Below are 14886 nucleotides of genomic sequence, written 5' to 3'. Positions count from 1 at the left end.
TTCAAAATTCGCCTGCGTGTTTAGTCGATTCGCCTGTAGCAACGCTTACTCGATGCGATACCAAAAGTTTTGCTTTCAAAAATTAACGCAATGTGTTTAATTAAATAAATTTTTTTCAGGAGATTTTGTTGGCAGTAATTTTTCGAATTTGGTCAAAAGTGATTTCGCTTGGATAGCGATGTGCATTTAGCTGCTTTGTTTTTCCTCCCTCTACGGTCAAACTATAATAAGCTTATGTCAAAGGTTTATGAATTAACTTACGAGAAAAATCGCGTCAAGTTTACAATGGTTGAATTCTCGTTATATATATAATAAACAAATTACAGCATAGAAAGTGCTTTGTACGGATTTTTTATTCACTCGTTGCAAAACTTTGGAAAACTCACTCGTTCGCTTCGCTCACTCGTTCGTTTTTCCAAAGTTTTGCAACTCGTGAATAAAAATCCGTACGTCGTACTTTCTATGAAGTAATCTATATTTAATCCATTTACGTATAGACAATGGTTTGGCTTGACGGATTTGGCCTAGACAGCGAATACAACCCATCTCATTGCAACTAGAACTGGTAGACCTGGAACCAAATACAGCAGTAATCGCAGCCGAATGCAGCAGTATTCGCAGGCAAAATAACAGAATTTCCCTGATTTTTTTTTTCAAAATTGGGTGTCATGTTTGGGTTTTGCGACCATTATGGTTGCTGTGGTTTCATTTTGTTAGAAAAAAGGTTAGATATAAAAGTAAGAAAAACATTTAATGTGAGTATAGTTTTAGGAAATTAAATTTAATAATTATAATAAATGGCATTTTAATTAATACAGTATTTTATTTGAAAATACTTCTCATCATTAAACAATGTATAGATTAAAATAATCTTTTTCCCGTTTTTGGAATAAAAAAATCCCTTTAGAGTTAACTTATTATGTTTTAGGTTCATCACGTTTACTCATTAACACTGATAAACTATTAAGTATTCTTTTCCCCAGAGGTACTTTAAAGTTAACTTGTTGAAAAATTAACTCATTGAGTTTACGTCGTAACTTAGGACGTAAAACAATAATCGACACATCATAGATTAACTTATTATGTTCACGTCGTAATTTAATTTACGGCGTAAAGTGAGTGACATGTTAAGTTTACATCGTAATTTCAAACTTAACTTACTACAGTAGTTGTACCTATCGGTAAGTGCCAACGAGCGAAATACTCATGTTTGTTCATAAGAACAGATATTGAATGGTTTTTGATAGAACTATATTTGAAATGACCAAAATATGGTAAATTGTATTTTAGGTAATATGCGAAAAAAGTACTATTTCTCTGGTGTTCATAAATGACACAGGCTTGATAGCCTGCGTAGCAGGCGCCGTAGTTTCCAGCGAGCGTATTCTCGCGATCGCGCACTCTTTTAAACACACTAAAAAACGTACACAGATGTCTGCTACGCAGGCTACGGGTTTGACAGATTGATAACTCCTGAATTGGAGAGAAAATTTTTATTCAAGTTAACATTACTACATTATTAACATTATTACATTTGCCGTTAGAAGCAAAAAAACGTTTGACTTTCTTGTGTGTATGACATGCAGTAATTTTAGTGATCGAGAATAAAGATTCTAAAAACACCAAGAGAACAACAAAAAAAGTGTAAAAATTCTGAATGATTATTTGAGGGAGAAGAACCTGGAGGAACCACAAACCGCCTTGGCTAATGTTCTGACGAAGTTTACGCCGGCGCTAGAAAAAGTGATGGCAAATTGTTTGAAAACATATAATAAAACAATTATTGAATTCGGTTTTCGCATGATATCGTGAATTAATATACAATCTTCGTTCACTGTCCAAAATCCACGCGCGCAATTGGTTAAAATAGATCACGTGATTTTGCTTTACCTGTCGTCAGCAAACTCAGACAGTGCAGTATTGACAATAATGCACGAAAATCGTGCATTATTGAAGGTGTGTTCAGCTTCAAAGCTTGTAGAAGTGGAAGAAAAGTATATTCCTCAAATTATCAACGATCCAATACCAAACAAAATCGAAGAGGATAACAACTTGAAGCGCTTTCATGTTCAAAGGTAAACTGCAGCTCAATAAATACATTTTTGTGTGCGATTGACTTGCTTGTAGTTGCTTGATTGTGAAAGCCATCGACTTGCATTGAACAAGCTTCTCGCTGACTGTATTTATGAACGACCACAGCTGATGAACGATTTTATGAACCATTTTAAGTTTTATTTCTGTACGGCTAATTTGTGATTTTTATATTATTGATGTAATCCCGTGTAATTATGTACTACTACACTTCTTATTTTTAAACATTAAGTTTGTTGTTTGAAGTTCGTTAAGTCGATGATCGCTTGCAGTTCGATGCAGTGTACTCAGATTGTATATTAAAAGGGTTAGAGTCTGTTCGTTCGTGTTTTGTTGACAAATACACGCACTTGCTGGCCTCACAATGAACTCAAAATTTTCAATACTGCACTCGGCTACGCCTCGTGCAGTATTGAAAATTTCTCGTTCATTGTGCGGCCAGCGCGTGCGTGTATTTGTCAACAAAACACTCACAACAGTCTCTAACCCATAATTATCAAAACCTCGTGTCTGAGTTATCTGCCTCAGCCTTCGCCTTCGGCAGAAAACACATACCTCGGCTTTGATAATTCACGATATCATGCTCAACCTCATCCAATAATTGCTTAGTGTCTCGTGACTTTTCTATGATCTCGTTATCTCCTCTTGAAACGAGCCAATCGCATGCCAGTGTCCTTGTGTGACCCTCATCCGGTCCTGGGCCAGTACCCTTGAGTGAACTTCACGAACATAAATGAAAACATAAGTATGTTATCTGAGTTTGAGGCTTTTAATTCCTGAAACAAAGCGAAAAGAAAGTGTTTGAAGAAGATAGGAATACAAGCTGGTAATATTTTACAAAGGACTTTGACGCAATAGCCTCGTTCTCATTTCTAAACGATCTGGGAACGAGGAACGAGGACAAATATCAAAACAACATGGCGGCCTCCGACACGCGACTTTGCAAGCAGGTGGTCACGATTTTTACGTGAATGCCGGCAAAAAGATGGCACCTTTTACAAAGAAACACGCGAAAATCACAGGAGTAGCTGCTCTTACTGTCGCCAGTTTTTACATTTTAAAGAAATACGGGCCTTGTGTCGGTAGAAGGATCTTAAACAAACTACAAAATCAAAGCAATAAGACAAGATTGACCTTAGTACCTTCCAATACCGGGTCAAAGGCAAACCGAAGAACTGCGGCATTGGACTATGTATTCCTTTCACAAGCATGGAAGCTGTTAAAGATTCTTTTTCCTGGTATTTGGACAAAGCAAGTTGCGTTGTTGTTTCTCCATTCAGTTTGCCTTTTCGTCAGAACATTCTTGTCTATATACGTGGCAACCCTTGATGGCCGGATAATCAGATCAGTCGTGCAGAAAAATGTCTTGAAATTCGTTTTGTTACTAGCTAACTGGATTGGCGTGGCCATTCCTGCGACCTTCATAAACAGCATGATTCGGTATCTTGAAAGCAAACTGTCGCTTGCTTTTCGCACAGAGCTTGTAAACCATGCCTACGAGAAGTACTTTTCAAATCAAACGTACTATCGAGTTGGCAACTTGGATGGGAGATTAGCAAACGCGGATGAGTGTCTTACAGAGGATATTCGCATGTTCTGTAGCTCAGTAGCTCATCTTTACTCTCATCTAACCAAACCCTGCCTGGATATTTTTGTGATTTGTTGGACTCTGGATGCAATGGCTCGAAAAAGAGGCACCTCGTGGAAGCTACCTGTGTCAATAGCTGCTGTGGTGATTTATTTTACTGCCGAGATCTTGAGAAAGCTGAGTCCCAGGTTTGGCAAGATTGTCGCTGAAGAGTCGCAGAGGAGGGGGCAACTGAGATTCCTTCACTCCAGGGTGATCACCAATGCCGAGGAGATTGCCTTTTATGGTGGACACAAAGTAGGTGTCTTAATTTTACTACATGTGCCAGTACTTACACTTTTGAGGTTATCAATGACAGAAGACTGGGAATAAGGGGAAGAAACAACAACAAAAAAAATTAACAATGTGATAAGTATGGGATTGTCCTGTTCAGAAAACAAACAAACAAACAAAACAAGAAATGTTTTTTCTTGGTTAAAATAATGGTGGGTAGCTCAAATAAATGCTGGGTCCACAGATTAAGGTTAAATGCTAGTGGTGTTTATAGTTATTGTGTGGTTCCAGAAAATATCCATACCCACTGCATTTTAAGGTACAGTAATTGGAAATCCCAATGGGATGGCAGTTCTCAAAAGCCAAAATTTTTAAAGGAACGTATTGCGATAAACTTGAAAGTCTGGCTCCAGGGGCTGGAGTGGAGGGCGATTCAAACCCAGAAACCTTCCATGCCTCGGGGGAGGCATGGATATTTTCTAAAATACATTACGTCTCCGCGCCGGTTTAAATGTGTACCTCAAATTTTGAGGTTATTAAGCATTCATATATTCAAGCTATTGTTTTAACTCATTGCTTATTCATTCTGATCTATTTGCCGACAAGCCGGCATTCCTCCGAAGATCGTGAAAAGCGCAACGTCTTTGATGTAGGTGAGATGTATTTCTTTTGTTACCAGACTGAATAAAATCTCCTGGGAATCTGCTTCACTGATTTTATTTTCTATGCCTCTTTTAATGCGTGGAATGATTGATTAACTTAAAAACCGCAAACTTTTTTAAAGCCAGTGCCGGGAGTGGACGTACGGGCGTAAAGCAAGCTCCGGTATAATTTCTGTTAACCGCATGTAAATATCTTCGATGCAACCAAAGCGAAAAATCGTTTAAAAAGGAATACCACTTAGAAATAAAACAGAACTCTTTAATCACTATAAACTTGCCTTGGTTTCTGAGATATTTTTTTTCAAGGAAATAATTGAAAAGGGATGTTATTGTGCCGGCCGGGTTTGTATACGCCATGACACGTGTAAGCTAATAAACAAAGCCAGGAAAGTGTTGAAACGCGACTTCAAAGTCGATAACCGGTCCTTCAGTAGTAGTTTATTTAAGTGCACTCGGTCGAATCAAAACCTTAACAAATGCGTTTCTTTTCAATTAGAAAATAATTGTTTAATGCAAATCAAAAGCTTGGCGTGACACACGATAAAGCTAAGCAAAGGTTATATTTGGTAAACTTGGCGAAAATTAGAAAAGCTCAGCTAAAAGCTTACTCGCCCGTAGCACGGTTTCACATTAAACATCGTTTAAATCGTCACCGAAGGCTAGGTAAATAAAGCTTATAGAGTTCCCCGTGTTCACAATATTATAAATCAAGGTTTCATTCGCTTTGTTGTGCGGAAAAATAAAAATTTAGTTTTTATTCTGCGGTGAACAGAACAATGTAACAGACGACAACGCTTTGACACATAAAACATGGCGGGTTACAAAAACAAAGCACTCACTTACGGTAGCTTATTGCTTTGTTAGACTAAATTAAAGTGAATTCTCGATTAATATATCTCTTTATGTGCACTTAGAAAGCTAGAATAAAATTTCAGCAACAAAAGGAAGAGTTTAAATTTATACAAATAAAACACGGGTCGGAATGTGGCTACCTGCAGGGTTACGCATAATTAACTCTGTAAATTGAGACCGCCGCTCCGCGCTTGGAGGAAACAAAACTAATTTCGCCTCCAACGATCAAAACAACTCGTTCAAGATCTCTTTTTAAAGCTCTCAACACGCTCTTTACTAATATATAAAGATAAAAGCTAAAAATACAGTGCGAAAGACTTAAATCTACAAAATGTCTGCAGTGGTTATCAGACGTTCAATCACACTTCAAGAACAAAAGGATACGTTCACAACTCTGTTCGCTCAAGGTAGGTTAATTGCTCTATTGTTCCGTCTTTTGAAGTCACTTGGGCGGCTTCTTTCAAAATATCTCACCTTTTTAGAAACGAATAAAACCAAAGTTGTGCGACACGTTTTCGGTGGCTGCCGAAACTTATACCCAAAGGAATAAATGGAGCCTTCAGGCTACAATTTCCAGCGGTATTGCCCATTTCAGAAAGACACATTTAAACTAGCGCGGAGACGTAATGAACACATTCAAGGGAGGGCCAGTGGCCTACTGTGAAGTACATTGAACTCCAGATCAAATGATCTGGGTCTTAGTGCAGGCTAGGATCCTGTTCTTGGGCAAGACACTTTTCTCTCACAGTGCCTCCCTGACCCTTCACTCAGTAGTATAAATGGATACCCACAGACTGTTAGGGCAAAATAACAAAGTACCGTGGTACACTGTATGTGTAGGCTAGCATTCCATCCAGGGGGAGAAGCAAAACTCATTCATGAAACTATTATGTAGTTGCTTTGTGCTTCAGAAACCGAGGTAAACTAGCTTTAGGGAGGCCCTGCCAGGGTAAATTCCGACAAGCGACATGGCCCAAAAAGTAGCAACAGCACATGAAATAAAATCCCGACAAACAACAAACCATGTGGAAAAACTTAAATTCCGACAAGGACAAGCAATTTTCCTTCAATTTTACTACCGACAGCGACGCGAAGTTTAATAAAACAGCGACATGGCGCATTTTTAAATTTAGACAAGCGACACGGGAACCCCCCCTGGCAGGGCCTCTTTAGGGGCATGAGCCACTGCAACCCAAGCATAGATTTTTTTATTTTGAGGAACTACGTTTTTTGTATCATACATGTACAGTATGCAAGTCTTGAGAGGTACTTTTCAATATAAGCCAACAACTCTAGTACACACAGCCAGATTTCTCAAACCTTCAATTTTTCGAACCACTTGATTACTCATATCAAAAGCTGTTTTCTTTGTTTGCTTCACTAAATCAAACATTGCACTTGTACATGTACATGTACCTACATGTACCCAACCCTCCAAGTTTATTTTTTTTCTTAGTGGCCATTTGGCCACCAACTACTCAAGTTTTGGTCGCCAGTGAAACACTTTAGTCACCAAATTAAGCTGATGCTTTCAATCATTCCTTTCAATTTTAGTCGCCAGGCTAAATTTAGTTGCCAGCTCCAAAATGTTAGTCGCCATGGCGACATAAATGGTCTTAACTTGGAGGGTTGGTACCTCAAATTTCTTGAACCAATTTTTATTGCCCTTGGAGGTTGGAAAATGGGATTGCACTGTACACCATGTATTTTTACATTTTGCAAATCACAGCAAAATGACCTTCACAGTTGAAAGTCTTAAAATTGCTTTCTTTTAACAGGTTGAACTGTCTTTACTGAAACAAAGTTTTCAATCACTGGCACAGCAAATGGAGCTGCTCTTTAGCAAGCGCCTGTGGTTCATTATGCTGGAACAGTTCTTAATGAAGTATGTGTGGAGTGCATCTGGTCTTGTTATGGTGGGATCAAGCATTTTGTTAGGAAAAGGTACTAAAATATTATTGTTTTGTCTTCACCTACAACTGAAGGTAGGAACTTCCATGCAGGGCTTGTAAAAAGCCCCTCCAGTCATCTGGAACAAGTAAAGTTTCCTGTTGGACAAGCAACTCAGTTTTATTCTCACTTTCCTGATGGGTAAGGGCACAAGCAAGCCCTTCTGCTGACTAAATTGGTATAATTTTATAGGACGAAACAAGTCTTTGCTTGAAGCAACACTCAGTGTTGAAATCAAAACAAGTCCCCGCTGGAAGGCCGACTACATCAGCCATCAAGCACGAATTCCGGAGTGCCGTACCTTTTGACAAATAAATGTACAATACACTTGTATTGATTCAGTGTTATCTACAGTGTACATGTATTATAAGTTGGATAGGGTTGGCATTCTGTTACCTGAGTCTTGTAGATGTACAATTTTATAATGGTCATTGTTTTCAAGATATCTGCTATAATTATATCTTTTAACGTTAAATTTTATTTTAAACTGCTAAGAACGATGTGGCCATTGTTGTTAATTCTTATCCAGGCACTGCAAAAGAACAGCTGGGACTCCCAGATCAAGCTGTCAGTGAAAGAACAGAACATGTCACAACATCACGCTCACTCATGGTTTCTGCCGCAGATGCTATAGAAAGGATCATGTCTTCTTACAAGGAGGTAATTGTACTACGTTGTTAATGTTGTGCTAAATTTAGGTAAGGGTTTTGAATTATTTTCTCCGTTTAATACACTACCAATACAGTATATGTTATCAAAAAAAGATGGCAAAAGTTTAGATCATCCACTGGTGGATGTGGTCTTGTGATACATCTATACTAAAACTTTGTCTTAGCTCATGTATTAATTTGTAGTTAAAATGTATAACAAAATCAAAATTACTACAGGGTTAATTGAGGAAAATTAATAAAGAGTTTTTCAAGTGAAATAGGTTATTTACATGTAAGTACAGGGATGGTGAATGGTCCTTTAAAAAATGCATGTTTTGCAGAATTTTAGCCAAATTTCAGGGGTTCTTGTTGTCTCAATTCTTTCTGGGAGGCATTTTTGGAGTCTTGAATTTTTTTGTGCAAAGCTAAAGAGGTCTCAGGCTCGCAGAAATCAGTCTTGCCATCTTGCAAAGTTTTGAATTTACCATTCGTCACCCCAAAGTTAATTATGTTATTTAATTAAATGTACATGTAATCATTCAATGTTCAGTAGTTAATTAAGTTAGTTACGGTACATGTTGTTATTAATGAAGTTGGTTATTGGAACTAAACATGACCTTTCACTTATAAATGTAACAAAACATCACTTGTTGCTACAAGGGTGCTTGTTACACTAGACCGTTTTTGAATGCAATTTTCAAAAACATTAAGTTGCAAAAGGTTTTTGCTGCAGCAAGTATTGGACTAAGTAGGATCAAGTTTTACTTTTCACAGTGATTACTGTAACATTGCAAAACATTTTTCTGTGCCTGCCTGTTAATCAATGTTTTTTTGTGCCAGATCATAGAGCTGAGTGGTTACACAACTCGAGTGTCAGAGATGTTTGAGGTCTTTGAAGAAGTTCAACAGGGACACTGCCAGCGCCAAGCTGCTAGGGAGCCAGTGATTGAGAGGAGAGACTCTATTGACGAAGCTGAGGAGCCATGCAATGAAAGGGTTGGTGCCCATGGAGAAGTAGTTGATTTGAGTCAGATGTCTGGTGGTGAGGTAGTCGACACTGAGGGAAGCATTGCCTTGAAGGATGTTGCTATTATCACACCATGTGGTGATGTTGTTGTATCAAGTTTATCTTTTGAGGTGAGCAGGTACATGTACATTATAATTATCAATAATGACCTCCCTTTTCCCATCCTGCCTAAAAATTCTCTTAAATTTGGCTCTGATACCCCGGGGGGGGGGGGGGGGTACTCCCATAAATTTTGAATAGGGGTGTGCCGCCAAGGTTCTTAAACCCTGACCCTGTTTAAGGATAAAGAAAGCGAAAATTGATACCCTTTTTAAGGCCCAAAACCGAAAAATTACACCTTATTCAAGGGGAGGAGAAACGTTCCATGACGACCTAAATAACGGCTAACCAGGCACGGCAAGACACAAATCTTTTTAAAATCGCTTTTCTAATACCTGAACAGAAAATTCAGTTTTCAGATATCTTTTTTTTCGCTTAGCTGGGCCTTTATTTTTGCTAATAGAATTTAGGTACCCTATCTAAGGATCACACCGGGAACACATTGCCAAAAGGAGCAAAAATGATACCCTATTAAAGGACCGAGAACCTCAAAAACCATACCCTATCGGGCGACACATACCTATATAAGCCACATATGGGAGTACCCCCCCCCCCCCGGGCTCTGATATCACATACAGGTTAGTTTTGGCATGCTTAACTTTGAACCATAGCAGTACATGCCTTATTTTTTTACAGATTAATTTCAAGTTATTTGTGTGATAACTTTAAAGTGTACAATATATTTAAAAGTTAAGAAAAGAGATTTACATGTACATGTACAAGTAATTGAGGACTATTGATCAATGCTATGTAAGTTACAGTAACAACAGTGAAATCTCAATTTCTCAAACCTTCGGGGGAAGCAAAAACTGGTTGGAGAAATTAAGAGTTTGAGAAATCAGGGGAAAATTGTGTGCAGTGTTTAACTTAGTGAAATAAATCCATGGGAAATGACTTTTGGTTTGTAGTATTGGGAGGTTCAAGAAAGCGGTAAACATGTCATTATAAATTTAAAAAAAAAAAAGAAAGCGGCAAAGATTTGAAAAATTGTTTTTCATACATGCTCTATAATTTGGTTTAAGATGGAGCCAGGAATGCATCTGTTGATAACTGGTCCAAATGGTTGTGGTAAAAGCTCACTGTTTCGTATTCTTGGTGGACTGTGGCCAGTTTACAAAGGGTTCCTGGCCAAACCACCGCCTAGTCACATGTTCTACATTCCTCAAAGGTGAGATAAACAAATTACATGTAAAAATGCACACTGCATACACATTGCCATATTGTTGAGCCTTGTTGAGTGCGACACATTTCTACAAAACAAGGAAAGATTTTGTAGAGCCACATTGATTGATACAAGTAGGCAGAGGTAACGTCTGCATTCAAACCTATTGGACCATCAGGCTGGAGGTTATCCTGGTTTCAGTAGCATTTAGCATCTAGGAGTATTTCTACTCCCCCCTGGATGGGGTGCTAGTCCATCGCAGGGTTACCCCCAGCATTAAATTGCCAGTACCCATTTATACGCCTGGGTGAAGAGAGGCACTGCATGGGTTTGAAGTGTCTTGCACACCAACACAACACCAGGGCTTGAACCTCTACCGCTCGTTCCAGAGTCCAGCACACTAACAATAATATTAGGCTACCGTGCATATCAAAATTGATTGATACTTGACCTTTATCTACTACGTGTACTACACCAGCAGTTTTTTATGCACTAAAATTAATCATAAATTATCTGTCTTGTACAGTAAAAAGGAATGCTAAAACTGCAGTATTACAATTTACATGTATTACTTTACAGACTAACAGTGAACATGCCTGTACATGTAGTGCATTGTACACTGTAGACCATATCCATGAAGTACCACAATAGAGGCTGTAAGTTCACAGTCCAACATTGTTTTCCATTGTCATGGCAACAAGCTAAACTGAGCTGTAGTGATTGGAGGATAAGAAATAATTTGTATACTCCTAAAAAGATTTTCCTCAAACAGTACATGTATTATTTTGTTTCACAGACCGTACATGCCCATTGGTTCTCTGCGTGACCAAGTGATTTATCCCCATACATATCAAGACATGCAATCCCAGGGGATTACAGATGATGACCTAGAAGCTATTTTGGCCACTGTTTACCTACAGTATATCATCAAAAGAGAAGGAGGTAATGTTTTGCATTACTTTTTATCAGTAACAGCTTTACAGAGAGAACCATTAAAATCTGGCCATCAGGAAGAGGAGGCAATTATTACAATTTTTTGGAGGGGTTGTGGAGCAGGGATGACGCAGTTGTGAGAATGCACACCGCCCACCAGTGTGGCCCAGTGCCGTACATGGGTTGAGTTTGTGGTTGGCTCTTGCCTTGCTTCGAGGGTTTTTCTCTGGGTTGCCCGGTCTTCCTCTTTTAACAAAAACCAGCATTTGCAAATTCCAATTCGACCTGAATAGAGGACCTGCATGAAAACCAGCAAGACCTGATGTGGATTCCTCTTTAAATATAGCCATATATATACATGTATTTAATATTTATTTATTTTTATTAATTATTGATCTGCCTAGTTTTCGTACTAAATTCCTTTCCCTTTGCTGGTAGGTTGGGACGTGGTTAAGGAATGGAAGGATGTGTTCTCTGGTGGAGAGAAACAGAGAATGGGGATGGCACGTCTCTTCTATCACAGGTCTCGTCCTCTTTTACCTGTTTCTAGTTAACATATAAAATAATGTGCATGTATTAAACCAAATCTCAAGTGGTGGTTTTGTGCCTGATTTCTTAATTTCCTGATGTAAAGTTAGCTAGACAAACGAGACGAGACAGAGCTGAATACAACAACAACAGGTTTAATTCAGCAATATGGCTGAGAGCACATGGCATGTCACAAGGGCCTCTGGGAAACAACTGCCTATGTAACAGCTTACATGATCACACCTGACAGCTAACTCAGAGGGAACTTCAAGTTTGCACGAGTTCCAAGAACCATTATATAACAAAGTGTAGTCAACTACATACAGCAAACAGTTCCTTTACATAAAACAGTTCTTTCTGATATTCTTTTATGATTGATTTCTAGGCCCCAGTTTGCCTTGCTGGATGAGTGTACTAGTGCTGTGAGCATTGACGTCGAAGGAAGTATCTTCCAGGCTGCTAAGGATGATGGGATCAGTCTTTTAAGCATCTCGCACAGACCTTCCCTCTGGTTTGTACTTATCATGTAGATTTAGATAAAGTACTGGCCTCAGTAAACTAAGCTGACGCTTGTATTTTATTTTTAAGATTTGCACTAAAACTCGCAAAATATCATTTATTTATTTTTTATGTAAATTGTACTGATGGACTGTCTCATAAGCAGCAACAAAAAAAAAAAATTCTTCCTAATTATGTGTACATCCGCAGCTTACAACTTTACAAGCTTCTGTCCATTTGTCTTGTTGTCATTGCAGTACAAGGCCATATAACACATAACTGCATGTAGAGGCACATTTTCATCAAGTCGATCTCTGCCATTTTTGTTTTAGGAAATTTCACACACATCTCCTTCAGTTTGATGGAGAGGGAGGCTGGCGCTGGGAGGAGCTGAACACTGCGACAAGACTTACACTTAATGAAGAGAAACAGAAACTGGAATCACAGCTGGCTGGTGTTCCCAAGATGCAACAGAGGCTGCATGAGTTGTGTTCTCTGCTTGGAGAAGACTCTGTTTTATGTGTGAAGAAATAATTTGTCAGGATGGTTGAGCAGAAATTCACACTGTTTTAAAACAGATCCAGTTCTTCTTTTGTTTTACAAGTCATGCATCCCAGACGCCTTTCTAAATTTGCAAAATATAATTCATGCAATGAAAATTTTGATTTTGTTTATTACCCTTTGCTTAACCATTTCTCCTTTCATTGACCTTTGAATGTATTAGCTCTTTTTGTTGTTTTTATTGTTTATGTTTCCCCTGATTGAATTTTCATTTATTCATTTATTTATGATACATGTATTATCAACTTAATACGCTGGGCTTATTCATACATGTAGCTCCTATCTGCCTCCTTTCATGGAAAGACATCAGTTTGTGCAGTGCATCCAAAATAGCTTTTTTTTGTCAAAGGTATTGATATTTCATTTTCTTATTTTGGATAATAATTATATGCCTGCCTGTCCAAAAAAAAAACAACAACAAAAATATAAGTTTTATTGTTTTATTTGAATATCTTTTTAGTATGATTGTTTTATTGTTTGTCTTATATTTTAGTTATACTTATCTTACTTTAGCTACCCATGCTTTACTAAGACTTTCTAAAAGTCCGACGTTCGCTTCTTGTTTCCGGTTTGGCAATAATAGACCCTGGTGCTCGACTTGTAAGCAAGTCCACCCATGCTTAAATAAACTGTAATTTTACTGTGCCAAAAATATATAGTAAGCCCTCAAGGGCTTAAAACACCAAAGGAGAAACATTCTACACTTGAACCTAAACTGCTTGCTATTAAGCCAATGTGCTTTCTCCTCAAAAGAGAGGGAGGGACTTATTAGAACTTAATTGTACCTACTACATTTGGATAACTTGACATTTCAAAATTGTTCTGATGTATTTCATGAAAAGCCATTAGTACTTGGTAATTGTGTCCCCATGAACAAGTTAAACAAGCATACATTACAAAACTTAAGAACACTGAATACAGTTTGCATCCTGATAGTGTAGATGTCTCCACTGACTGGTTTGCATCCCTGTACCCATTACAAAAGTTAAATTTCTTCATATAATTTAATTTTTAACTAGTCACAAGAATGGTTTTAACCTTTTGTCTGAAATCTGTGTGGGGACTCTAGCCTCTGTCCTACACCGTCTCTCCCATTTAGTCTGATTAGTTTAAGCAAGTATTTGGGTGCTGGCCTTGTGACTCAAAGATGATAAGTCATGAGGTTCTATCACTGTTAAATATTTGCTATTTTATTTAATTAAGTTAAAACATTGATTCCGTCGGTACGTTCGGAAATTGGAGTTTTAGAGCAAATAAAGGAACTGTGCTCTGGTGTTATAATTAAAATTGATGAATAATTAATTTATTTGTATCTCTATGTTATAATATTGCGGGATCTAAAGTAAAATATTACTTGGAATATGATACATTTTTTGCGCTTTTAAAAATTTTAAATGTACGTTAAAATAATTCAGTTTTTAACATTACAACATAATGGATGTCAGAGTAAAAATGGTTTTTAAATGCATAAATGTATCATTGGTTGCTTATCATGTCCTCAGGGCTCAAGGTTTAATTTCAGAATAAGTAACCATACACTTTCAGACACTACCTGGAAAAAACCCAAGTGGAACCATGTGGCTTGACTGGCCTGATTTAATCATCAAAAAATATAAACGTGCCTAGACTGTTCACAGTCCCCTATTTTTCCGTCGTATCAAGAAATGGTCTATTGTTGTGTTTCAACTTTTTGGATTAAGCACTAAACAATAGTCCCTTTGTTCTTGTTTGCGCTAAGGAACTTTGGTCGAAGCTAACCGGAAAAGCTCGTGGCTAATCGGGAGATTGTCGGTATGACAATTTAGCTACACTGGGGGAGTAGGTAGCGTCATATTTGTACTCGTCAGGACAGGTTTCCGCGCCTGAAACTAACCAACGCTTTGAACGTGAAATTAAACCACGCATAACTTATTATTCATACTTATAAACTGACGCAAACCAACGATTCAAAATGAGACCTTATTAAACGTTTTATTCATACTTATGTAGAGACGAACCGACGCTTTCATCGT

The 14886-nt window shown here is 37.9% G+C and overlaps 1 protein-coding gene across 1 annotated transcript; it reads left to right on the top strand.

The window, feature by feature from the left end:
* The first annotated feature begins 2753 nt into the window (after window positions 1-2753).
* LOC144643161 (ATP-binding cassette sub-family D member 2-like) lies at window positions 2754-14346 on the top strand. Its single transcript, XM_078502325.1, has 9 exons — window positions 2754-3976; window positions 7245-7410; window positions 7946-8076; window positions 8907-9203; window positions 10215-10360; window positions 11151-11296; window positions 11726-11810; window positions 12201-12326; window positions 12646-14346. Exons 1-9 carry the CDS (start codon window positions 3077-3079, stop codon window positions 12845-12847), a joined length of 2199 nt encoding a protein of 732 aa, XP_078358451.1. The 5' UTR covers window positions 2754-3076; the 3' UTR covers window positions 12848-14346.
* The last annotated feature ends 540 nt before the right edge of the window (window positions 14347-14886 follow it).

Source organism: Oculina patagonica, chromosome 2 (assembly GCF_052425735.1).
Source record: "Oculina patagonica isolate OP01 chromosome 2, crgOcupat, whole genome shotgun sequence".
Lineage (NCBI taxonomy): Eukaryota > Metazoa > Cnidaria > Anthozoa > Scleractinia > Oculinidae > Oculina > Oculina patagonica.
Note: the sequence above shows the minus strand (reverse complement) of the source record. Positions and strands in the feature narration are given on the sequence as shown.